The sequence below is a fragment of the Bubalus kerabau genome, chromosome 11 (genome assembly GCF_029407905.1).
Source record: "Bubalus kerabau isolate K-KA32 ecotype Philippines breed swamp buffalo chromosome 11, PCC_UOA_SB_1v2, whole genome shotgun sequence".
Lineage (NCBI taxonomy): Eukaryota > Metazoa > Chordata > Mammalia > Artiodactyla > Bovidae > Bubalus > Bubalus kerabau.
Genome location: NC_073634.1, coordinates 33,833,131 through 33,859,947, shown reverse-complemented (window position 1 = coordinate 33,859,947; position 26,817 = coordinate 33,833,131). Strand labels below are relative to the sequence as shown.

The 26,817-nt window shown below is 41.2% G+C and overlaps 1 protein-coding gene across 1 annotated transcript in view; it reads right to left on the bottom strand.

Moving 5' to 3' along the window:
- Positions 1-944: 944 nt before the first annotated feature.
- Positions 945-26,817, bottom strand: part of GTF2A1L (general transcription factor IIA subunit 1 like) — a 168,394-nt gene continuing 142,521 nt past the window's right edge. The window contains exons 9-10 of the mRNA XM_055540050.1: positions 1,386-1,488; positions 945-1,294 (exon numbers count right to left, since the gene is read on the bottom strand). Of these exons, the coding sequence (XP_055396025.1) occupies positions 1,239-1,294; positions 1,386-1,488 (159 nt within the window). The 3' untranslated portion in view covers positions 945-1,238. The remainder of the gene's footprint in view (positions 1,295-1,385; positions 1,489-26,817) is intronic.

The window sequence follows — 26,817 nt, the reverse complement described above, 5'->3', positions numbered from 1 at the left end:
CAGGTTTGATAATCTGCTAGAATGACTCATAGAATTCAGGAAGGTGCTATGCTTACGGTTTTAGTATAGCAGAAGGATCAAATTAGAACCAGCTAAAGGCTATGGTTTTTCCAGTGGTCATGTATGGATGTGAGAGTTGGACTGTGAAGAAAGCTGAGGGCCAAAGAATTGATGCTTTTGAACTGTGGTGTTGGAGAAGACTCTTGAGAGTCCCTTGGACTGCAAGGAGATCCAACCAGTCCATTCTGAAGGAGATCAGCCCTGGGATTTCTTTGGAGGGAATGATGCTAAAGCTGAAACTCCAGTACTTTGGCCACCTGATGTGAAGAGCTGACTCATTGGAAAAGACCCTGATGCTGGGAGGGATTGGGGGCAGGAGGAGAAGGGGACGACAGAGGATGAGATGGCTGGATGGCATCACTGACTCGATGGACATGAGTCTGAGTGAACTCCGAGAGTTGGTGATGGACAGGGAGGCCTGGCGTGCTGCGATTCATGGGGTCGCAAAGAGTAGGACACGACTGAGTGACTGAACTAAACTGAACTGAAAGGAAGAGAGGCATTGTATGAGGTCTGAGAAGATTCTAAACACAAAGTTTCTACCATCCTTATATGCATTACCCTCCCAGCATTGATCTGTGGCAGTTTACCCAGAGTATTGCCAATCAGAGAAATTCACCACCCCAACCATCCAATTACATGCTTGGTCTTTTGGTGTGGCCAAAAGCCACCCTGAGTTATCCTGTTAGCACAAACTGCTTGAGGACCCACCTAAGTCCCTGCATTAATGTAAACCATGATCTGGTGTGCTCTAAGGGGCCCCCATGAAGAGCAGAGACTCTCTTGTCATTTTGGAGATTTCAAGAGTTACGAGCAGAGACAAACACGAGACTTCTCTTTGGGGACATTTAATTCTTCACTACATAATTACCAAAATGTATCTGGCAAGTGTTAAAAATGCACAAGTCACTGATAGCAGACAGGAAGTTCAGTTGCATAGCACAGTTTAGGAATTTGATAAATGTCAAACATCCACTGAAAAAAACTGAATGGTCCCATTGCTTAAGCAGTGTTTTGGGAGGGGAAATGACCTGCTTCAGCTGACTGTACTGAGGGCCTTTTCTTTTTTTCTTCCAAGAGAGGCAAACCTAATCCTTTAGCACTGACCTCCCAGATTAGCTGGGAAGGATGAGAGTGGTAGAAATATGTGCTATTACCTTGAAAACAAATAGTTGATCTCAACTAAAAACTGATAAAGCTCTCCTAAAATAGTCAAGGCTTCTCCCATTTTTTCCTGGCAAAAAGAAAAAAAAAAAAAAACAGTAATAAAACATAAAAAAATGAAATCATGTGTGCTTGAGTTGACACTAAAGAGAGATGCCCACTGTGCTCTACCAGGTCCTGGAAACTGCAGGTTCCCTCCTTGCCCCGTGTGGGGCTGTCCACCACAGCCTCTCCTCCATGGTCATTCTCCTGTCTGATGATGCCCTAGAAGGATATGAAAATTCCTGTCATGACAAATACTCAAATTAGACTTACAATGCTTTTGTGAGGAACAGCAGCAGCACTGAAAAGCATTGCTACAGCAATTTCAAAAAGCCTATTCTTTCTCACCGGTGTATTTTTAAAGAAAAATAATGATCCCAGCTTTTCTAGAAATCATTCCCTTCCTTAGATTTTGCAAAATTTCAATTCAACTAGATGTATATGGTGTCCCTGTAAGTGAAAAGTGGAAGTTGCTCAGTCGTGTTCAACTCTTTGCAGCCCCATGGACTATACAGTCCATGAAATTCTCTAGGCCAGAATCCTGGAGTTGGTAGCCTTTCCCTTCTCCAGGGGATCTTCCCAACCCAGAGATTGAACCAGGGTCTCCTGCATTGCAGGCTGATTCTTTATCAGCTGAGCCACCAGGAAAGCCCAAGAATACTGGAGTGGGTAGCCTATCCCTTCTCCAGCAGATCTTCCCGACCCAGGAATTGAACTGGGGTCTCCTGCATTGCAAGCTGATTCTTTACCAGCTGAGCTACCAGGGAAGCCCACAGAGATGAACAGGGAAACCCACAGGAAGAGAAGATATGGTCCCCACCTTCAGGGAGTTTCCAATCCAGTTAAAAGAAAAAAATACTAACATATATAAATCCTATATTCAAGGTACAGAGAAACTGGTGCTCAATTGAATCCAGAAAAAGGTTTCTGAAAGGATATGAAATTTAAGTTAAGCTATGAAAAATGACAGAAATCTTAGCCCATGAGAGTATGTTGAGGGGAGACATTCTAGAAAGATGGCTAGGACAAGGGAGGGCGTGGACATTGGAAAGAGGAAACTGTTTGATTATTGGGGAAAGTTTTTATGGGTATAGACTGTTAGAGAAGTATAAAATATTATCTCTGCCCTTGAGGACATAAAAATCTATTTTTTTTAATATTCAGATTAGAAATAGAGAAAAAGGATGTCTAACTAGTTGTCTTATTACTAAGATAGATCTGCAAGTGTGCGTGTGGCACAAAAAGAATAAGCAAATATTTGAATACATATTTGAATAAGATTATATCCTGTCATTCTACCATGAAAGAAAATTACTTCTTAGAGAAACTATATTCCTTAATTATGTGTTAGCTCAGAAGACGCTTTTTTGACTCCAAGTTCCTGCTGTGAAAAACAATACTGGGTGAAATTTCAACACATAAACATGTATTCACAAGGCAAATGTCATCACAGGAAAAACCACCTACAAGGACAATTCTAACTAAACAAATATCCTTCAAAGTTCCAGTCATACTTTACAGGCCAACAACTCAAACCAGCATCGTTCTGATGCCACAAGTCTGAGATGACCAGAGAATATAGGGGTGCCAGGACTGGAATCCAGAGCAAAACACAAAATTGTATGGTGACCCCAACATAACCATATATTTTTTCTACAGAAATAAATGTAACTTTTAAGTATAACATGTAGAAGATAGAGCTTAATAACTAAAGGCAAAAACTAGGAGTCACACATACAATGTGACTACCCCCAGAGAGAGCAAAAGCAAACTGGGCTGTGCCAATAGCAAGTCAGTGTCCAGAGACAGGGAGGGGAGTGTCTGACCCAGTCTACACATTAAAAACAGAGACATTACTTTGTCAACAAAGGTCCGTCTAGTCAAGGCTATGGTTTTTCCAGTGGTCATGTATGGATGTGAGAGTTGGACTTTGAAGAAAGCTGAGTGCCGAAGAATTGATGCTTTTGAACTGTGGTGTTGGAGAAGACTCCCGAGAGTCCCTTGGACTGCAAGGAGATCCAACCAGTCCATCCTAAAGGAGATGAGTCCTGGGTGTTCATTGGAAAGACTGATGTTGAAGCTGAAACTCCAATACTTTGGCCACCTCATGTGAAGAGCTGACTCATTTGAAAAGACCCTGATGCTGGGAAAGATTGAGGGCAGGAGAAGGGGACGACAGAAGATGAGATGGCTGGATGGCATCACCGATTCGATGGACATGGGTTTGGGTGAACTCCCAGAGTTGGTGATGGGACAGGGAGGCCTGGCATGCTGCAATTCACGGGGTCGCAAAGAGTGGGACACGACTGAGCGACTGAACTGAACTGAACACAGGTAGATGTGCCAGTGGCACCACACACTTTAAATAGAGGCATAGAGATCCAAGGATGAGCATAAAAAACATCCATGAGACTCAGCCTGAAAAGTACTAGTCTAGAGAAAATAGGGACAAAATTCTTGCACCAAGAAGAGTCATTAGACTGCGTAGTTCCCAAACTTTCCAAAGCAAAAATCAGAACACATTCCATGACAAAGGATATCTGTGAGAAACAATTAGGGCATGAGTTTGAATATGCAAAGTGGAAAATTTCTAGGACCTTGCGATGCTTTATAAAGGCAGTAAATATTTGAAATCAGATATCGTGTTCTAGAAAATCTGGGACTTATGATTATATAATTACAATGAATAAGGACAAATTCTAGGGTGATAAATTCTAGCTCAGTAGGAGGGAAAATATTTTAATAGAGTTATCCAAAGATGACTCATTGGATATTCTACCTCAAATATTCTACCTAAGGAAGAAGAGATATTTGTAATAAATATTTATTATGAACCTGTTGCTCATAAAAATATAAATAAATAAAAGCTATTGTTGTTGTTTGGGCTTCTGTTATAGCTCAGTCAGTAAAGAATCTGCCTGCAGTGCAGGAGACCTGGGTTCAATCCCTGGGTTGGGAAGATCCCCTGGAGAAGGAAATGGCAACCCACTCCAGTATCCTTGCCTGGAAAAATCTCATGGACAGAGCAGCCTGGTGGGCTGCAGTCCATGGGGTCGCAAAGAGTCGGGCACAACTGAGTGACTAACACTTACACTTACTTACTATCATTGTTATTTAGTCACTAAGTTATGCCCAACTCTTTTGTGACCCCAGGGACTGTAGCCCACAAGCATCCTTGGGCTGGTGATTTCTGAGGCAAGAATATTGGAGTGGGTTGCCATTTCCTTCTCCAGAGGATCTTCCTGGACCAGGGATCAAACTCACGTCTCCTGCATTGGCAGGTGAATTTTTTACCACTGAACCCCCAGGGAAGTCCATAAGAACCACCCTGCCCTTATGTCATTCAAGGTGTAGAGTGGAAGCCAAGCAAGGGGATAGGCAACTACAATACCCAGGGTGAAAAGTTGTAGAGATAAGAAAAACACAGGATGAAAACCTGGGGACTGGAGGGTGGGGCAGAAACATTTGAGTTTAATCTCAAGGTTTGGTTGCAGATTGGAAAATCTTAGATTACAATCACGCAGAAATCGGAGCTCACAGAGAAGGCAATGACACCCCACTCCAGTACTCTTGCCTGGAAAATCCCATGGACGGAGGAGCCTGGAAGGCTGCAGTCCATGGGGTCACTGAGGATTGGACACGACTGAGCGACTTCACTTTCACTTTTCACTTTCACGCATTGGGGAAGGAAATGGCAACCCACTCCAGTGTTCTTGCCTGGAGAATCCCAGGGACAGGGGAGCCTGATGGGCTGCCGTCTATGGGGTCGCACAGAGTCAGACACGACTGAAGTGACTTAGCAGCAGCAGCAGAAATCAGAGATATAAGTGGAAAGGGCATTGCTCTAGTGCAGGAAATATATGGCAACAGCCAAAGCTAAGGCAGAAGTAATGGGGATAAAGAGTACTGGATACATTTAATATTCATTAAGGAAGTAGACTTGATGGACGTGAGTCTGAGTGAACTCTGGGAGTTGGTGACGGACAGGGAGGCCTGGCGTGCTGCGATTCATGAGGTCGCAAAGAGTAGGACACGACTGAGTGACTGAACTGAACTGAACTGAAGGAAGTAGAATAAATAGGGCTTGGATTGGGGGATGAGGAAGAAGAGTGTCAATGAGAATTGCATTTCCTTTAATTTGGTAGCACCATTCCCCAAGACAGAGGACAGATGGAAAACATGCAGTTTTGCTGAAGATGAATTCAGTCCTGAACTGGCTCAATTTGAGAGCAGATATAAAAAATAGCCATGTCTGATTCTTTGTGACCCCATAGACTGTAGCCCACTAGGCTCCTCTGTCCATGGAGTTCTCCAGGCAAGAGTGTTGGAGTGAGTAGCCATTCCCTTCTCCAGGGGATCTTCCCAACCCAGGGATCAAACTCAGGTCTCCCACAGTGCAGGCAGATTCTCTACCATCTGAGCCATCAGGGAAGCCCCATAAAAACATGTTGATATCAAGCAGGCAGCTAGAGTTCAAATCAAGAAAAAAGGCTGGAAAAGAAACTTAAGAATATCTTGTCTTAGTTCGGGTTGCTATAATAGACTAAGTGGTTTAAACAGCAAATATTTCTTTCTCACAGTTCTGGATTTTCAAGATCTAGGTTCCATCAGATTCAATGTCTGATGAGGGTCCACTTACTGGTTTATAGATGGCTGTCTTCTTATTAGGTCCTAACATGGCGTTTCCCTGGTGCACCCATGTAAACAGAGAGAGAGACCTCTCATGTCTCCTCTGTTTAAAAAGGCTTTAATCCCAGCATGAGGGCCACTCTCTGACCTAATTTAACCTCAATTATCTCCCCAAATCCCACCCCCCCATCATATTGGGGGGTAGGATTTCAACATATGTATTTGGGATAGACATAAACATTCAATCCAGAGCAAAACTCATAGAAAGTAAATCAAAAAGGTAAATAAATGAAAACTACAAGATCTAAGAGGACCAATATCCCAAGCAAGGAGTTCCAAATAGAGTAAACAGAGAAAATACAGAGGAGGAAATAGTCCGAGAAAAAAATACAAGACTATATGATATGCATTCTAGAAGGAAATGAGTTTCCAGACTGAAAAGCACAAAGGCTCAAAATAATGATGAAAAAGATTCGCATCAAGGACATAATTGAGAGGCTTCAGAATCCAAAGGATAAACAAAAGATTCTAAGAAGAAAGAACAAATGACATGAAGACTTGGGAATAAGAATGGCATCAGACCTCCCAATAGCAATATTGTAAATTAGAAGATAGTGAGGTATGTCTTCAAAATAGTCATTAAAAATAATGCTGAACTTATAGTTCTTTACTCAACCAAACTCTGAATCAAAAATAAAGATAGACGTTTCTTTACATGCAAGGTCTTAAAAAAATACCTCCTAAGCATGCTTTCTCAAAAAACTTCTAGAGGATAAGTTCCTGAAAAAAAAAAAAAGTTACAACAAAACAAGGAAGAGGAAGAAGTGGGAGCCATATAACTGAAGTCTAAGAGTGAGAGAGGTAAAGAGAATCTCTAGTATGATGGGAAAGTCCCATGACAGCAGCTGAGCGACCATATTAGAGGGCAACTGGTCCAGACTGAAGCAGAAGGGGAAAAGCCGCTGACACAGAGGTTTCCAGAAGAAAATAAAACTGACAGATCTTCTGACAGGTTTATGGTGTGGAAAATTGGATTGAGAGTCACTTTATAAAACCACTGGAGGATATAGGAAAACTTAGCAAAAGATGAATGAAACCAGAGTTTAAAAAATGTTAAGAGAGGGAAAGAACCATAGGCAAACCAAAAGTTGAATGAGAAGGGACAGGCATTCATAACATACTTCTTGGCTCAAAAAGTGAACACTGTAACATAACGATTAATTGTGAAAACAATGAATGTGGATAGTACCAAATTATGGTAAAGTTATACTAGAAAGATACAGGGAAATGAAATATGTATGACTGATGGATGATTATATCAGATATCTATTTCTGTGTGGGCTTCCCAAGTGACTCAATGATAAAGAAATTCACCTGCCAATGCAGGGGCTGCAGGAGATGTGGGTTCGATCCCAGGGTCGGGAAAATCCTCTGGAGAAGGAAAGGGCAACCACTCCAGTTTTCTTGCCTGGAGAATCCCATAGACAGAGGAGACTGGCCAACCACAGTCCATGGGGTCACAAAGGGTTGGACACAACTGAGCGACTAAGCACGCGCGCATGCTATTTCTGTGTAGCAAACCACCCCAATGTTTAGTGAGTTAAAATAACTGCAATTTTATTTGCTTATGAGTTTGTAGATTAGCAATTTGGACTGGGCTCACATTGGCAGTTCCTCCCTCACATGACTGCAGACATTTGGGGATTCAACTAAAAGAGTATCATGTCTGGGGGCTGTACAGGCTCTCTTCTGATGGTAGGTCAAAACACCTGCCTGTGTTTCTTGTAGCCTGTCTCCCTCTGGTAGGTCAGATCAGGCTCATGTACCTAAGAGCCTCAGGGCAGTGTTCTCAAAGAGAACAAAGGTGTAAACTTCTTACAGGCCTAGGTCTGAAATCCCACAGCATCACTGCCGGTACAACTATTGGTCAAGGCAGGTCCCATGGCCAGCCCAGATTCAGAGGGTCAGGAGACAGACTCTTCCTCTTGATATGAAGAGCTACAAAGGCACACTGCAAAGAGGTGTGCATACAAGATGAGAGAATGTGATGTGGCCATTTTTTCAATCACTCTTCTACAATGGTATATGAGCATGAAGTCTTTGTCTTCTGTAGAGGGAAATCAGTATAATGTCTAACGTGGAAAAATCAGCAAATCAGTATGTAATTTAGGAATATGGCAAACAGAACAAACAGCAGAAGAGTTTAAAGTGGTTGTTTTTGAAAACGGGATCTTTTACAGGACAGGTAACTGCTGTCCTTGTTATAAGCTGTAGTGTTTGACTTTTAAAACTAGATATATGACTACTTGAAAAAGCAAACAAGGGGCTTCCCTGCTGGTCCAGTGGGTAAGACTGTACGACCAATGTAGGGAGCCCAGGTTAGATCCCTGCTCAGGGAACTAGATCCCACACCCCGCAACTAAGAGTTTGCACACTGCAACTAAAGATCTTGCATCCCACAACCAAGACCTGGTGCAGCCAAATAAATAACTACTTTAAAAAGCAAAAAAGGTAAAAAGTTTGGCTATATCAACAATTTCACATCTAGATATACACCAAAAGAATTGAGAGCAGAGAAGATAACAGATACACCAACCCTCAGAGCAGCATTATTCACAATAGCCAAAGCTGGAAACAACTCAAATATTCATCAACAGATGATTAGGTAAACAAAATGTGATATATACATACAATGGAATATTATTCAACCTTAAAAAGGAATGAAATTCTGACACATGCTACAACACTGATGAACTTTGAAGACATTATACTAAGTAAAATAGCTAGATATAAAAGGAAAAATATTACATGATTCTACTTAGCAGGGACCTAGAGACAAAAAGTAGAAAAATGGTTACCAGGAACTAGGGGAGGGGGGAGGATAGTGAGTCATTGGTTAATGAGTACAGACTTTCAGCTTGGGAAGTCAAAAAGTTCTAGAGATTGATGGTGGTAGCAGTCTCATGACAATGAAAATGTACTGAATCCCACTGTGCGTGTGTGCTCAGGCACGTCCGACTCTTTTGCAACTTCAGGACTGTAGCCCGCCAGACTCCTCTGTCCACGGGATTTTCCAGGTAAGAATACTGGGGTGGGTTGCCATTTCCTTCTCCCGGGGATCTTCCCAACAAAGGGATCGAACCCACATCTCCTGCATCTCCTACATTGGCAGGCAGATTCTTTACCACTAGCACCACCTGGAAAGCCCACTAACTGTGCACTTAAAAATGACGAAAATGGGTTGGAGGGAAGCTCAGGAGGGAGTGGATATATGTATACTGATTCACACTGTTGTACAGCAGAAACTAACAAGACATTGTTAAGCAATTATCTTCCAATTAAAAAATTTTAATGCTAAAATGGTAAGTTTTGTGTTAAGTATATTTTACCACAATAAATAAATACTATTAGGAAACATTTGGCTATGGAGGGAAGGAAAGATTTTGAATGGTTGATAAAGGAAGACAATGTCTGGTTGATTTCCTTGTGCTTAGTTGCTCAGACGTGTCTGACTCTGCGACCACATGGACTGTAGCCTGCTAGGCTCCTCTGTGCATGGGATTCTCCAGGCAAGAATACTGAAGTGGGTTTCCATGCCCTCCTCCAGGGGATCTTCCCAATCCAGAGATTAAACCCAGGTCTCCCGCATTGCAGGTGGATTCTTTACCATCTGACCTACCAGGAAAGCCTATTTATTTTCTTTGCTTTTTTTTAAGGTTAGGGAAGACTTGGGGCTTCCCTGGTGGCTCAGTGGTAAAGAATCTGCCTGCAATGCAGGAGACCCGGGCTCGATCCCTGGGTTGGGAAGATCCCCTGGAAGAGGGCATGGCAACCACTACAGTGTTCTTGCCTGGAGAATCCCATGGACGAGGAGCCTGGTGGGCTACAGTCCAGGGGGTCGCACAGAGTCGAACATGACTGAGCGACTAAGCAGCAGCAGGGGAGACTTGAACATATTTAGAAGCTTAATGAAAACAATCTATGTAGATTTGGGGTTTGACAAAGCTGAGAGAGGAGGAGGATAACTGGTAGAGAGCCATGTATGCGAAAGAAGGGGTCTCTCAACCAGGCGGTGAGGATGTTAAAGATAGTTTGAATCAGCCCTTGTGGAGATACCACAGACAGGAATCGATGACTCCCTTCCATTCCTGGGAGCCTAACAAAATCATCCTATATGTCTCAAAAGTTCCTACTGAATAAAATCTGTCAACTGACAAGAGCATTCACCAATTAATTCACATTTATGCAATCACCAATTACTGAACAAGTTGGAGGAAAGAGTATTTTTAAGTAGACTAGATTGGGACTCCCCTGGTCATCCAGTGGTTAAGACTTCAACTTCGAGCGCAGGGGTGTGGCTTTGATCCCTGGTTGGGGAGCTAAGATCCCAAATGCCTCACAGCCAAAAAACCAAAACATAAAACGGTAGCAATGTCACAACAAATTCAATTTAAAAAAAATCACACACAAAACTCTTTAAAGAAAAAAAGTAGACTATATGGTCAAAATCTTGGTAAGCTGTTTTCATTGCAAACTTGACTGCATTTTTTGTTGCTATTTTTCTAAAGGGTAGAATATAAACACTTCCTTCATCTTCTAAGACAGCATGAACAGCAAATTCTCTCACCATCACAGAAAGAGAATCAGTTTTGAATGATTTGGGCTCTGGGCTTCCGGGGTCATTGGGATCTAATTGTGAATGAACAGCAGGAAAATTGGCTTGGGGATAGTGTGTAGAGCAAGAAAAGGAAAGAGGAGTGTCTCTGAGAAAAACTGAAAGAAAGATGATCTTCCCTGCATTAACAGAGGTCAGAATTCAGTGAATTTTGCTTACTTGTCACCATCTACTTCGCCCATTACTTCTGCCCCTGTCTAGAAAAGTACAAAAACCTCCGAAAGAGGTGAGACCCTTATCACTACACAGAACACTGGAGAGGAAGTCCCCATACTTGTGTTTTCATTGAAGAGAGAGGAAAACTGAACACTCTGGAACCCTGGCCCGAGACAGGGATGACACCGCTGTTAGCTAAGTTAAAACAGTGAATCAAAATGAAATAACCTCAAACAACTTGATGTGCTTTACAGATGTGATGTTATTGATTTGCAGGAAACAAAGGCAGCTTCGGCATCTCAAAAACTAACTAATCTTTTTTATTCTACTGAAATAGTAATTCCTTGCACCAGGTCTGATAGGAGAGAATAGGCAGAAAATTCTTCAGACTGTCCTCAGAGACATGAACCATATCATTTTATAAATAAGGAATCATCAGAAAAACACTTCCCTGGTGGCTCAATGGTAAAAACTCTGCCTGCTAAGGCAGGACACACGGGTTCAATCCCCGATCTGGGAGGATCCCACATGCTGCGGAGCAGCTGAGCCTGTGCGCCCAACTGCTGAGTCTATCTGTGCTCTAGAGCCTGGGAACTGAGCCTACTGAAGCCTATGCACCACAGGAAAGAGGAAACCCTGCTCACCACAACTGCAGAAAAAGCCCGCACAGCAATGAAGACCCAGCACAGTCGGAAATCAATAAATAGATTATTTGTTAAAAATACTGCAATTATTCTGTATCTTTCCAACGTCTTATACTCACCACATTTACCTAGATTGTTAAGAGCAAATGTGATTATGGACAGTGGGAAACAGAAGAACTGTGGCCACTGATCTATACCTCCCATGAACTTGTATCTTCTGGCTTTCCTTATCCAGAAATCTCAAGGACAGCCTTGGCCTCTGACCCAGGCAGGATCTGATCCTAGATCACTCTGGCAGGATTCAAGGTCTTGGCGTTTGTATGTTTCCATGACAAACAGCCAACATTACACAGTCCACCTCTCTGGAAGGCATTTTACAACTTCTTTCTGGAGGAAAAGTAAAGACAGCAAGAAGAGGATGGAAGAAGGAGGAAAAGAAGCAGGTGGGGAGAGTAAGTGGGGAGGAGAAGCAAGAAGAGGGCACACGTCATGAGCAGGAGGTGAGAACCCATGAACTATGGCACCAACACAGCAAACAGCCTTGAAAGTTTATAAACATTATTGACAATCAGAAAGACTTTGGGGGGCCTTTCTGTTATAATTATTTTCTTTCTCTCTCTCTCTTTCACCCTGCTTAGCACCCTGTCTTTTCTCAATAAATTTTATCTACAGGAAAGTTCTTGAAATTTCAATCAACCAGCCCTCCCTTCTCCCTTTCCTTTTTAACATTTAATATATAAAAATGAGCAGGGGGTCAAGTACACCTGGATGAAATCACTAATTGTTACAGAGCTCAAATCGTAGCCCCCTGTAGTACAGAAAATTGTTTTTTTTTTTTTCTTTTTTACTGTGGCTGAACGTGTGAAGGGTTCATCCAGAGTCTTATTATGAAGGGAGCACAGGTATTCATCATCCCACAAGCTCGTCAGCAATTTTAGAGAACTCATGAGACTGGGATGGATTTTCAAGATGCTGCAGAAACAGACACAGTCACACACACACACACACACACACACATACACACTTTGTTCTCTGAGCAGTTTCCCCTGTCACTTAACACCACCTACTCACCCTCCTTTTTGATTAATTGGAAGTGAGACGGTGTTGCTCCAAAGTTCTTTAGTTCTGTGTTTCCACTTACAAGAAATTACTGCCAAAAAAACTGTATAAAAACTGCAGTAAAATACTGCTCAATTTTTGAGACTCTGTTATATCTCTTCTGAGGGGAGGTCAGAGAATAGGAGGATGGAAAGCCCACCAGAATTCTCTTCTGAAAAAAATCTGTGCTAATTAGCGTGAGGTGAGAAATACGCACCTCGCATTTCCTAACAGTTAATATTGTTTTCAGTTGTGTCCCTTTATATTTCTTAAAAAAAAAAAAAAAAAAAAAAACAGAGAGCCTACTTTTGTTTGGTTTTTACAGAGAAATCTGAGGACATCTGATTTGATGATAAAAGCAAACGTTTAGGACCCAATTCACTGGTTATGTTCTACTCTGCCCCTCATCACCCCAGACCTCCCACACAAAAGTGCTGAAGGAAAAGCAAACGAGAAAGATGGAGACTTGTGAATCCATCCCCACCCCAAGTCTGCAGACACAGGGAACTACTGAATCTTCCAGGGAGGGGATTCAGGGCAGTAGGAGATGAGGAAGAGGAGGAAGGCAAGTCCATGAGAGCGTCTGAGAAGGATGGAAGAGTTTTAGAAAGGGAAAGAGGGTGGGGGACAGCTGGTAAAGGCAAAGGCAGGTGGGGAAAAAAAAAACAGGGAAATGGGATTCTTTTTTTAAAGGAAGGGAAGGGAGAAAGCAGGAGAAATGAAAGGAACAAAGGTGAGAGAGAAAGAAGCAATAACAGTATATGGAGACAGAAAGAAATGATCAAAGGAGAAACGGTAGAATTGGGCAGATGGCATTAAATCTCTGGCACAGCCATGCCTGCCATTAAGTCCCTGCTCCCATCTAAAATGGCTGGCACAGGAGCCTTCCTGCTCCGGGGTCCTTTGGACACTTGAGCCCAGCGCCCGTGAGGATGATTTGATTAATGAGTTGTGGCAGGACCTCATTGCATCTTAATGATTTAGAACTCTCCTTTCACTTCCTGCATGTGGTTATGGATCTTTTATCTGCTTTATCTTTGGAGCTTAATGAATTCCTGTTAAGTCTTTATAGCCATTGTCCCTTCTACTTAAATCTTCCCCTGATCCTATTTACCAGAGTTTACAGTTCAGAGTGTTGTGTGCTAAATTGTTTGTGTTTTTACAACCATCACTAAGTGCTAACTCTGAAAAGTGGTTAAGTTGCCAAAAGGAGAATCCATAGATAAAGAGGACACAGAACTGGATGGATACGTAGTGCCTCCTTTCTTCTTCACCTGCTCTGTCTGTGGTCCTGGGAGTACAGCTTCAGTGTACACTGAGGGGCTTTCTAGAACCCCACCTCCCTATGTTTTGAAGGGCAGAGAGGTCAAGGAAATGGACAGTCAGGAGGCTGAAATTTGCCCCCACTTTGCCATGACTAATCAGGTAGCTCGGGTAAGTCATTCAAGCTTTCTAAGCTTCTGTTTCTTCATCTGTAAACTGGGATCAGTGCACTGTCCTCTCTTACACCAGGGCGAAGAGGGGACTCCTGTAAAACTGGGGAACTATTTTTCTTTTTTTGTGTGTGATTGCTACAGAAGATGATACTAAGGTACTATGAATACCGAGGAACAGGAAAGCTGGAGCGAGGGAAGAGATGCCTTGAATCTCTCTATGCTTCTCAGTTCCTCACCTGTCAAGTAGGAATAAATTATGCCAGTTCTCTCTTCACGGGCAAGTGAAGTTGAGAGACTACTTTAGGTCTTTGGATTAAAAAGTGCTAAGAAACACAGAAGGACTGTGTCCCTGCTCTAACCGTCCATACCCTCCCCTATAGCATTAGCCCAGCCCTTCAATGTCTTGTCTCCAGAATTACCCTAGTTCTGCACATGGTCCTATCTCTGTTACAGCTAACGAAGCCCCAAGGAAATCTCTGACTCATCACAGTGCCTCTCGCTACAGGATATTCGGCATCATTTTATCACAAGGTCTAGGATCCCCAAAGAGTAACGCCTGTCATATAGGCTTGCTATTAAAACAGAGACTTCTCAAGACAAAACAGCAACATTTGGGAAGACGTGTTTGGTGTGCTGCCTTTACTCTGTCTCTTTTTCGTCCTTGCCTTCAGAGATGATAAGGTTTATAACTCTGATGACTGTTGTTAGGCATTTCAATGACAGTGATATTTTCAGCTAGGAAGGGTACCCCAATAAAGTAAGTTGTAACATACTACTAAGATAACTCAAATATCTTACCATGTCTGTGTATTTAGGTTCAAATTCAGGTAAAATTTCAGCAATATCAGACCCCCAATTTTAAACTTAATTTTTTGCTTAATTTTTAACTGTTAACATAGTTTCTGGATTATATACAGTGCCTCCCCTCAAAAAATATCCATTGATATGGAATAAAGGAATGAATGATTATGCTATCTAGAATAACATGCAAATGCCACAAAAAATGGTAACTCATTAAACAGTCTTTTTAATGCCATGTTTTGAAAGTGAGTTTATGAAAGGAGAAAAAATGGGAAAAAATAAGGAACAATTATTGAGTGTATACTATATGTTTAGAACTGTGCTAGACATGTTATACATATTTTTATGTAGGACTAATATATTTAACCTTCACAATTACACAGGAGATCATTAATATAATGCTCATTATACATCTGAGATGAGGCTGAGAGTGTTTACATGACTTGCCTAGAAGTGAAAAAAGTAAGAGGGTATTAGATGCTTGAGTAAAGGTATATAGCAAAGAAACACTGAGAAGGATAATGGCCTGGACCCCTACTTTACCATCCACAAAAATTATTCCAAATAAATAAAAATGAATGTAAGACTTGAAACCATAAAACTCCAAGAAGATAACACAGGGGAAAGACTCCTTGATACTGGCCTTGGCCATATTTAGATATAATACCAGAAGCACAAGCAACAAAAACAAAAATAAATAAGTAGGGTGACATCAAACTAAAAGTTTCTGCATAGCAAAGGAATAATTAACAGATGCAAAGCTAACCTACTGAATGGGAGAAAATATCTGCAAATCATATATTTGATATGGGGTTAATATCCAAAATTTACAAAGAACTCACATAACTCATAGCAAAAATTAAAAAAAAAAGTAATCCAAATAAAATAAGGGTGGAGGAACTGAGTAGATATTTTCCCCAAGAAGACATACAACAGGTACATGAAAAGGGGCTCAACATCACTAGTCACCAGGAAAACACAAACCAAAAGCACAATGAGATATCATTTCACACCTGTTAAAATGGCTACTATCAAAAAAACAAGAGATTAATGCCTGCAGGATATGGAAAAAAAAAAAAAAGGGAACCCTTGTGCTCTGTTGGCAGGAATGTAAATTGATACAGTCATTATGGAAAACAGCATGGAGGTTCCTCAGTGAATTAACAGAACTACATTTGATCTGGCAATTCCACTTCTGATTATATATCCAAAGGAGATGAAATCACTATCTCGAAGAGATATCTGCACCCCCATGCTCACTGCAGCCTCATTTCCAATAGCCAAGTCATGGAGACAACCTAAGTTTCCATCAACAGATGAATGGAAAAAGAAAATGGGAAAATATATATATTCATATACATGAAATATTATTCAACTATAGAAAGGAGGAAATCCTGCTATTGGAAAAACATGAATGGATCTTGCTAAGTGAAGTAAGTCAGACAGAGAAAGACAAACACTATATGATCTCACCTATATGGACATGGAATTGAAGAAAAATTGAACTCATAGAAACAGAGAGTTGATTGGTGTTTGATAGGGGCTGAAGGGAGGGATTTTTGGATACTGGAGTCATGTGAGCACCCTCCCAGGCAGAAAAGAAGTAAGACAAAGGGAGCAACTGAAGGCGTAAGAAGAAGAGAATGCCTGACAGCTCTTTATAGAGCATACACTAGATAATTCATGGGGAGAGCCACCTTACATTTAAAATAGAATTTAACTTGCAAACGTTTCATTTTCTGGAAAACACATGTTTCGTAAAGCAAGATATGCCAGCACTAAGTGGTTTGATGTCTTAGCAAGTGACTGAAGGGCAGCATAACCAAAAATTAGGTAATATTCTCCTGTCAAGAGTCGCGGTATCCTGCCAGAATCTGCCATCTAATGTGTAAGCTGGTGCTGAGTGTTTAATCTTACGTAAAAGTGTAAGTCAATAAAGAATGACTGATGGTAAGCTGACTCAAAAAAGTTTTCAGTGAGGCATTTCTATCATGCCTGGTTAGAACTGTGATTGTCAGCCAAGGAACAAAGTTGTTGAATGAAACTACTATTAACTGAACAAGAAAAATGAAAAGGTTTTATTAAAGAAACAGATTTGGAAATTCCCACTCTCCATTTTTATTTAGAGAGACAGAGAAAAAATACACACATGTTCCTGTGCAAATATCGCCACTAATTTAATCACTTTAATCTTATTGTGGTAACAGAGATTACTGTCTTAAATATTTGGGGCTCCAAGTTTTATTAATTTAAACCTAATATGTTCATTTGGCATTCACTTTTAATCAGCCTCTATAAATGAACCTGATTACCTTGAGTATTAATAATAATAATCAACTTGCTAATGATTTCTTTTCCCTCTTGAGTTATAGGATTAAGCACAGCCATTTAATCATATTTATTAGCATTTTTTTCAGTGGAGAAACTAAATCAAATGCAAATGCAAGACTTTGCACACACTTGTCAATAAATTTTTCTCTTCTTTTCTTCTTTTTCCATTTTTATCTCCAGGTTCAAAAGCCACTTACTATACCCTCCAAAATACACCAGATCCTATGTCAGAGAATTATCAGGAGAAAGTGAAGGGGCCAGCACATCTGTGCCATCAAAATTATCATTGATTATAGCAACATCTGCTGTTGGTCACTCAAGGGTCAGACACTATTTACAAACTCTATGTATACCTCAGGTAAAACTTAGGTGCATGCGTGCTAAGTTGCTTCAGTCATGTTCGACTCTGTGCAATCCTATGGACTGTAGCCTACCAGGGTCCTCTGTCCATGGGATTCTCCAAGCAAGAATACTGGAGTGGGTTGCATGGCCTCCTCCAGGGGATCTTCCCAACCCAGGGATCGAACTCATGTCTCTCCAAGTCTCCTGCATTGGCAAGCAGATTCTTTACCACTAGCACCACCTGGGAAGGCATTCAGTATTTCCATTTGGCAGATGAGGAAACGGAGACTTAGAAAGATTGAGTAAATAGCAAATGACAACACCCATGGCTGATTCATGTGAATGTATGGCAAAAATCAACACAATATTGTAAAGTAATTAGCCTCCAATTAAAATAAATAATTTTTTTTTAAATAGCAAATGACAGAATTTGTCTCTCTGATTCCAAAGATGGTGCTGTTAATCATTGGACTGCTGTACTCATTCATAAACATTCACATTAGGTCACAAGATCCCTGGCATAAGACCTTCAGAAAGGAAATATTCCCAGGCCAAGAGCTTCCTTGGACTAAATTAATACAAGAAAGTGGATGTCATACTAAACCTATCTACAGTCATGCTGAGAACCATGCAGAAGGGCCAGTGGTTGGGAGAGGGTGTTGAAAGAAAGCCAGTATTATTCTAGATGAGATGCTGAGACCACAATGGTTGAAAGCCTAGACGGATGATCAGTCCCAGGTGAGATGGTACGCAAGCTGTAAAACCACATTGCCTCAGGTCCTATCTTCTTACTTCATCAAGTGTCCCCCACTCCCTTTCTGCTCTCCTTTCCACTCTGGTCATTGCCCAAATGCAGCTCTGTGCAACTGCCTGTGAAGCCCACTCACATCCAGTCATGAACCTCAGGCCACTTATGATTTCCTAGTTCTAACACCTTGACCACGCACTGGATTTACCCCTGTTAGTTCCACTTCTGATTCCTTGGATAAGACAGCTATCCATCTCACTGCTCCCTGTCTTAAACCCTTTGGGCTGCTATAACAAAAAATACTATTGACTGGAAGCCTAGTTCTGAAAGCTGGGAAGTTCAAGATCAAGGCTCGGAAGATTCAGTGTTTGATGAGGGCCCACTTCCTGGTTTAAAAATGTCTGACTTCTGTTTATGTCTTCAAATGAAGAAAAAAAGAGGCAGGAGAGCTCTCTGGAGTTTCTTTTATAATGACACTAAACCCAGTATTCTTTGGCATTGCCTTTCTTTGGGATTGGAATGAAAACTGACCTTTTCCAGTCCTGTGGCCACTGCTGAGTTTTCCACATTTGCTGGCATATTGCATGCAGCACTTTCACAGCATCATCTTTCAGGATTTGAAATAGCTCCACTGGAATTCCATCACCTCCACTAGCTTTGTTGATAGTGATGCTTTCTAAGGCCCACTTGACTTCACATTCCAGGATGTCTGGCTCTAGGTCAGTGATCACATCATCATGATTATCTGGGTCATGAAGATCTTTTTTGTACAGTTTTTTTGTGTATTCTTGCCACCTCTTCTTAATATCTTCTGCTTCTGTTAGGTACCTACCATTTCTGTCCTTTATAGAGCCCATCTTTGCATGAAATGTTCTCTTGGTATCTCTAATTTTCTTGAAGAGATCTCTAGTCTTTCCCATTCTGTTGTTTTCCTCTATTTCTTTGCATTGATCGCTGAGGAAGGCTTTCTTATCTCTTCTAGCTATACGTGAACCGTGAACTTCCAGATGTTCAAGCTGATTTTAGAAAAGGCAGAGGAACCAGAGACCAAATTGCCAACATCTGCTGGATCATCGAAAAAGCAAGAGAGTTCCAGAAGAACATCTATTTCTGCTTTATTGACTATGCCAAAGCCTTTGACTGTGTGAATCACAATAAACTCTGGAAAATTCTGAAAGAGATGGGAATACCAGACCACCTGACCTGCCTCTTGAGAAATTTGTATGCAGGTCAGGAAGCAACAGTTAGAACTGGACATGGAACAACAGACTGGTTCCAAATAGGAAAAGGAGTACGTCAAGGCTGTATATTGTCACCCTGTTTATTTAACTTATATGCAGAGTACATCATGAGAAACGCTGGACTGGAAGAAGCACAAGGTGGAATCAAGATTGCCAGGAGAAATATCAATAACTTCAGATATGCAGATAACACCACCCTTATGGCAGAAAGTGAAGAGGAACTCAAAAACCTCTTGATGAAGGTGAAAGAGGAGAGTGAAAAAGTTGGCTTAAAGCTCAACATTCAGAAAACGAAGATCATGGCATCTGGTCCCATCACTTCATGGCAAATAGATGGGGAAACAGTGGAAACAGTGTCAGACTTTATTTTTGGGGGCTCCAAAATCACTGCAGACGGTGACTGCAGCCATGAGATTAAAAGATGCTTACTCCTTGGAAGGAAAGTTATGACCAACCTAGATAGCATATTGAAAAGCAGAGACATTACTTTGCCAACAAAGGTCCATCTAGTCAAGGCTATGGTTTTTCCTGTGGTCATGTATGGATATGAGAGTTGGACTGAGAAGAAAGCTGAGCATCGAAGAATTGACGCTTTTGAGCTGTGGTGTTGGAGAAGACTCTTGACAGTCCCTTGGACTGCAAAGAGATCCAACCAGTCCATTCTGAAGGAGATCAGCCCTGGGATTTCTTTGGAAGGAATGATGCTAAAGCTGAAATTCCAGTACTTTGGCCACCTCATGCAAAGAGTTGACTCAATGGAAAAGACCCTGATGCTGGGAGGGATTGGGGGCAGGAGGAGAAGGGGATGACAGAGGATGAGATGGCTGGATGGCATCACTGACTCAATGGACGTGAGTCTCAGTGAACTCAGGGAGTTGGTGATGGACAGGGAGGCCTGGCGTGCTGCGATTCATGGGGTCGCAAAGAGTCAGACACGACTGAGCAACTGAACTGAACTGAAACCCAGTATGAGAGCTCCACCTTCAAGACATGGTCACCTTCCCAATACATGGGGTTAGAATTTCAACATATAAGGGAGGGGGCACAAACATTCATTCCATAACCCCCCCAAAGGATACACAGCTGTCAGATCCCAGTTTCTCCTGGGACTGAATCCCAGGCTAGGCTTAGCAAGATAATTACACACAGTCACCTTTAGGCTGAGCCTAGTTCAAAACCAAAATCACAAAAAGCAACAGAAAATAGCAGCCAGGCTTTTCCAACTTTTTCATAGCCTCCAATTAAAATAAATAAATTTAAATTTAAAAAATAAATAAATAAACTTAAAAAAAAAGGAAAAGGGAGTTTCAGTGTTGGTTTAACACTCATATTAATAAAATAAAGTATTTAAAAACCACATGATCATCTCAATAGATGCAGGAAAAGTATTGGACATAAACCCAACATCTTTTTACGATAAAATAACCACAAAACTTATTACAAAGCAATCAAGACAGGGTAATATTGGCACAAGGATAGATATATTGGGAAATAGAATTGAGAATCCAAAGATAAACTATCACATTTATGGTCAAATGATTTCCAACAAGCATGCCAAGACAATTCAGTGGAGAAAGAATAGTCTTCTAAGACACAGGGCTGGGACAACACAAAAGTTGGACCCTTACTTTACACTATGAACAAAGATGAACACAAAATGGATCATAAACTTATTTGTAGAAGCTAAAAGTGCAAAACTCTCAAGAGAAAATATAGGAATAAATCATCATGACCTTGGGTTATACTTAAATATTCTAAATAAGATACCAAAAACAAAAGCAACAAACATACATGAATAAATTGGGGTTCATGAAAGTTAAAAACTTTTGTGCATCAAATGATACCATCAAGAAAGTGAAAAGATATCCCAGAAAACAGGAGAAAATATTTGCAAGAAATACATATGACAATACATGTTTGACCTACCCAGAACACTTACAACTTACCAATAAAAAGAAAAATTATCCAATTTTTAAATCAGCAAAGAATTTGAATAGCTACTCCTCCAAAGAAGATAGACAACCAATAATTACATAAAAAGGAGCTCAGCTTCAGCAATCAATAGTAAATATAAACCAAAACCACAATGAGAGACCACTTACCATGAGCTAGGAAGCCTATAATCAGAAAGAGGGACAGTAACAAATGTTGGTGAGGATGTGGAAAAACTGGAGCCTTTACACACTAGCTGTGGAACTGTACAATGGTGCAACCATGATGGAAAAGAGTTTGGCAATTTCTTAAAAGGTTAAAGCATAACCACATAACCAGCAAATCCATTACTAGGTATATACGCAAGAGAAACAAAGACTTACATCCATACCAAAACTTGTACACATATGTTCATAGCAGGATTATTCATAAGAGTCAAAAAGTGGAGACAACCCAAATGTCTGTCATATCATAAACAGATAAACAAAATGTGGCATATCCCTACAACCTAATGTGATTTGGCAATAAAAAAGAATAAAGTGCTGATAGATGCTATGACATGGAGGAAACGTGAAAACATTATGCTAAATGAAAGAAGCCAGACACACTAAAACCACATATTATGACCATTTGTGATTCCAAACCACATAGGATTTCATTTATCAGCAATGTACAGAAGAAGCAAATGCACAGAAACAGAATGTAAATCAGGGCCTAGAAATGGACCCAGACAGTGTGAAGAGGGAGTGATAACAAATATTAACTATAAAAGTATATAGTTTCTTCTTCTGGAGGTCATTTAAAATGTTCTAAAATTAGATTGTGATAATACTTTTCAAAAGTTTTTAATTTAAGAAAAATGCAAAAGTAAGGATGGAAACCTAAAAAAATGTGATTGATGATGGCATGCTAAAGTTTAGGTTTGTCCACCAGATTGAAGACTAGGAACTAGAAAGAATATGCAAAAAGGAGTCCACCAGTTTACTTTTAAACCCCTTATAAATTTATACAGATTCATCCTATATAATCACAGGCTTTCTGAAATTGACAGAGTAGCAAACCAACTTGGGTCCATTGGAATCTGGAAACTAATCTCACCTCTATCAATAGTTTGCTGTGGAATTTGTCCACATCAAACCTGTATATCATTTCCTCATTAGTAATTCATCCCTGTCTAGTGCGCCTAGTATCAAACAAGTGGACAAGTACACAAGTATCAAACAAATGGACATGGGGGGAAAAGCAGAAACCTTTCCTGTGTTCTGAATATCCTAGATAAACCCATATAAATGTGTCTGAAAAGCTGCTGAAAGCGCCACCAGGGTGTACTGGCCCGGTGCAGGCTCATTCCATCTCTCAAGAGCCAATCTTGCTCCTCTCTTCCCTACCCTACGTTCACTGACATCACACTGGTAGTTTGAAATCAGCCACAGTGGAGGTTTCAGAATGTATCCATTTTCTTGGTTATCTTAGTCTAAGATACCTCTTTGTTTATTTAACTTATATGCAGAGTACATCATGAGAAACACTGGGCTGGAAGAAACACAAGGTGGAATCAAGATTGCCAGGAGAAATATCAATAACCTCAGACATGCAGATGACACCACCCTTATGGCAGAAAGTGAAGAGGAACTAAAAAGCTTCTTGATGAAAGTGAAAGTGGAGAGTGAAAAAGTTGGCTTAAAGCTCAACATTCAGAAAACGAAGATCATGGCATCCGGTCCCATCACTTCATGGCAAATAGATGGGGAAACAGTGGAAACAGTGTCAGACTTTATTTTTGGGGGCTCCAAAATCACTGCAGACGGTGACTGCAGCCATGAAATTAAAAGACTCTTACTCCTTGGAAGGAAAGTTATGACCAACCTAGATAGCATATTCAAAAGCAAAGACATTACTTTGCCAACAAAGGTTCATCTAGTCAAGGCTATGGTTTTTCCTGTGGTCATGTATGGATGTGAGAGTTGGACTGTGAAGAAGGCTGAGCGCTGAAGAATTGATGCTTTTGAACTGTGGTAGTGGAGAAGACTCTTGAGAGTCCCTTGGACTGCAAGGAGATCCAACCAGTCCATTCTGAAGGAGATCAGCCCTGGGATTTCTTTGGAAGGAATGATGCTAAAGCTGAAACTCCAGCACTTTGGCCACCTCATGCGAAGAGTCGACTCACTGGAAAAGACTCTGAGGCTGGGAGGGATTGGGGGCAAGAGGAGAAGGGGATGACAGAGGATGAGATGGCTGGATGGCATCACTGACTCAATGGACGTGAGTCTCAGTGAACTCAGGGAGTTGGTGATGGACAGGGAGGCCTGGCGTGCTGCGATTCATGGGGTCGCAAAGAGTTGGACACGACTGAGCAACTGATCTGATCTGATCTGAAGATGCCTCTTTGCTTGGGCCGTTTTCTTCCTGGAGCCCTTAGAGCTGGGGGTCATGTGAACTCTTGTGTTTTAGAAGCAGGACAGTCCAGTGATTAAAAGCACCTGCTTGGAGTCTGACTGACAGAGGCTCTAGTCTTTGCTCTGCCATTTGGGACTTAATCTTTTTTCTGGAGAGCTGATTTATGGTCACAGCACTAGTAGCTTCCAAAGAAGCCTGTCATTCTGTATCATGGTTCACAAGTGGATTTAAGGATCTCCTTAAGGGAGGGGCCATCTTGAAAACAAAACAGTATCTATCATTTAACATGGTCCTCCAACAGAAACTGAGTCCTAGAGAAAGAGCGGCTAAAATAAGAGCAGGTGAAACCTGAAAGAGATGCTTTATAATGATCTCTGAGCTACGTGGAGCAACAACCCAGGAGAACCCCGGGGCTCCCTTACTCAGGTACAGCTAGCAGGAGCTGGGGGGACTTGTGCACTCCACACAGTGGACCCCACCCAAGCTGCATCTGAACCAGCCCACATTTGGAATAGATAGGAAGAAAAAAGGAGATAACCATTTGCAGACTTGTGAATTGGTTCGTTCATACACACTAGCTACTAACATGAACAACTTGCTGTAAGGGTTTATTGGCTAACTCTTATTCTCTGCATCCTCTCTTCCAGAGCCCTTAAACCCTCAGATCAAGTGATTGACTCTTTTATTTTTAATAGCAGCTCTACTGAGACATAATTCACTACCATACAATTCAACCTTTTAAAGTGTATAATTTAATGGGCTCTAGTATATTCATATACAACCATCACCACTATTTGTTAATACTTTTAGAACATTTTCATCACCTCAAAAAGAAACCCTGTATACATTGGCAATCACTCCCCACTGCTCCCTTCCTCAGGCCCTGGCAAATACTAACATACTTCCTATCTCTATGGATTTGCCTATTCTGAACATTTTATATAAGTAGAATAATTCAAGATAAGACCTTTTCATATCTTGACTGGTTCTATCACTTAATGCAATGTTTTCAAGGTTCAGGCTATAGCATGTTCTTCTATGTCATTCCTTTTTATTGCCAAATGATATTCCATTATATAGGTACACCACCATCTGTTCATCCACCCATCAGTTGATGGAGATTTGGGTTGTTTCCACTTTCCAGCTATTTTGAATAATGATGCTGTGAACATTCATGTTTAAGCTGGTGCCTAACTCTGTCGACATTTGAATCTCTCTCCTGGCTGTGCTCCTGGCACTATGAATGGACCTGTATTCTCTCAGGCTCCCCCAGGACTGCTTTCTCCTCCAGCACTGCTTTCTCCACTCTGTACTTTTTCAAACAGACTCACATTCATTCCTTGCTGGTCTCCTTGCCTCCAAACTCTCTCCAACTCTAGTTCTCCCCATATTTTGACACCAGGTTTACTTTTCTTGGCATTGATCTTCATGGTTTCCATTCCATGCTCAAGAGCCTTGGCTAAGGGCCTGCCATTCATGGTGTGGCATCCCCAGTACACCCTACCAGCTTCATTCCCTTCTATATTTTGTCCTGGCAATTGGACTGAAAGCCCCTGTCTCTTCATACCACTCATTCCTACCTTCATCCAATATCTACCTACCAGGGTCACCTTATACATCCCTCTGCCATCTTATGCTCACCTCTTCATTCATCCAGCAAACATTATTAAATTCCTATTAAGTGCCTAGGCACAGTGCTGGGTATTGGAGACATCAAGATGAACTAGTCTTAAGGACTGCATAATCCAGATCTGAATACAGCAATGGGAGGTGGGATTGAAGAGGATGAATAACCTGTTAACAGACAATGAAGAACCAGTGTAGCGATGCAGAATGGCCTATTTGTCCCATCCCTTTAGTGACTCATCCAAGGTTTGCAGAGTCTTGCTCCATATGAAGTTTTTGATAGAATTTTTTGGTACAGGGGTTTTATAATTGAAATTTTGAGAACTCTTCTTTTTTTTTTTGCAATATATAACCCAAAAAAGGGTAAGCAAGCCCCATTTTCCCCAAGCAGTGACTGAGGCTAGAGAGAGAGTAGGAGGCATTCTTGGATTGCCCTGGACAGACACATCTGCACTCTGTCAGGACTATCAAAATTGCCATGACAATGACCCTAGGCACTTCCAAGGATAAATCCTGTAAGCACTTGGCTGATTTCAGCAAGATCCAACTGCACATCCTTGAAATTTGCATGCTATGAAAGAAAGAAACAAAAAAGGTAGTTGGAAGGGGAATGGAGGGAAAGGAAGAAGAGAAAGCCTGAAGTAGGGAAGAAGTCTGCTCAATCTTGGACTAGTACTCAGCTCACATGTGAAGAGAGCTCAACTGACATGCTGACTTCACCTTCCTTGAAATCACTGAGGTACCTACGCACAGTTCCAGATCAAACTCTAAGCGCTTCAAGGTCTCAGAACTTTTCCTCACTATTGGCCAGATCTGTAAAGAAGGAAGGAATGTATGGAGTTTATTCCCCAAGGGTTCTTATTTATACCCTATATGTAGGGCTTGGCCTCTGCTAGACTGTAATGTTGGTATATTTAGACTTTAGAGTCCTGGCCTCTGCTTTCTCATCTCTCCCATTCTCACCCTGGGCCCTGATTCAAACTGAAGATCAACTCTCCTATGGACACACTGAGGTCTAAAACTAGAGAGATCAGATACTCACTAGGCAGGAATATTGTAGAGAAACACCTTTGTTCAAAGAAGGTTAGACTAACTGACCCCTAATTCCATTCCGACACAAAGGTACAACAATTCCAAGACTTGTCGAAAGGAACCCAGCAACTTAGAGGCAAAGCCTGGACCAGAACCCAGGTCTGCCACTGCCAATCCAGAAACTACTGGCGAATGAATCTCAGTTTATCTTGCTGATGAGTCTACCATCAATTTGGATCTTTCAACTCAGATCTTAAACATATATTAAGCCTATAAACATCTTCAAGATTTTTATGGGGAGAAGAGAATACTAGGGGAGGGTTGAAGAAGGAACAAAATAAGACATTTAGAACTCCCTTTATGCAACTGGTATTTTCATTAGAAGCTAAGACTGCAGTCACATTTTGAAAACCAAATTCCACTTGTAAATGAAAAGCATCTGACCTGTAAATTTATTTTACTG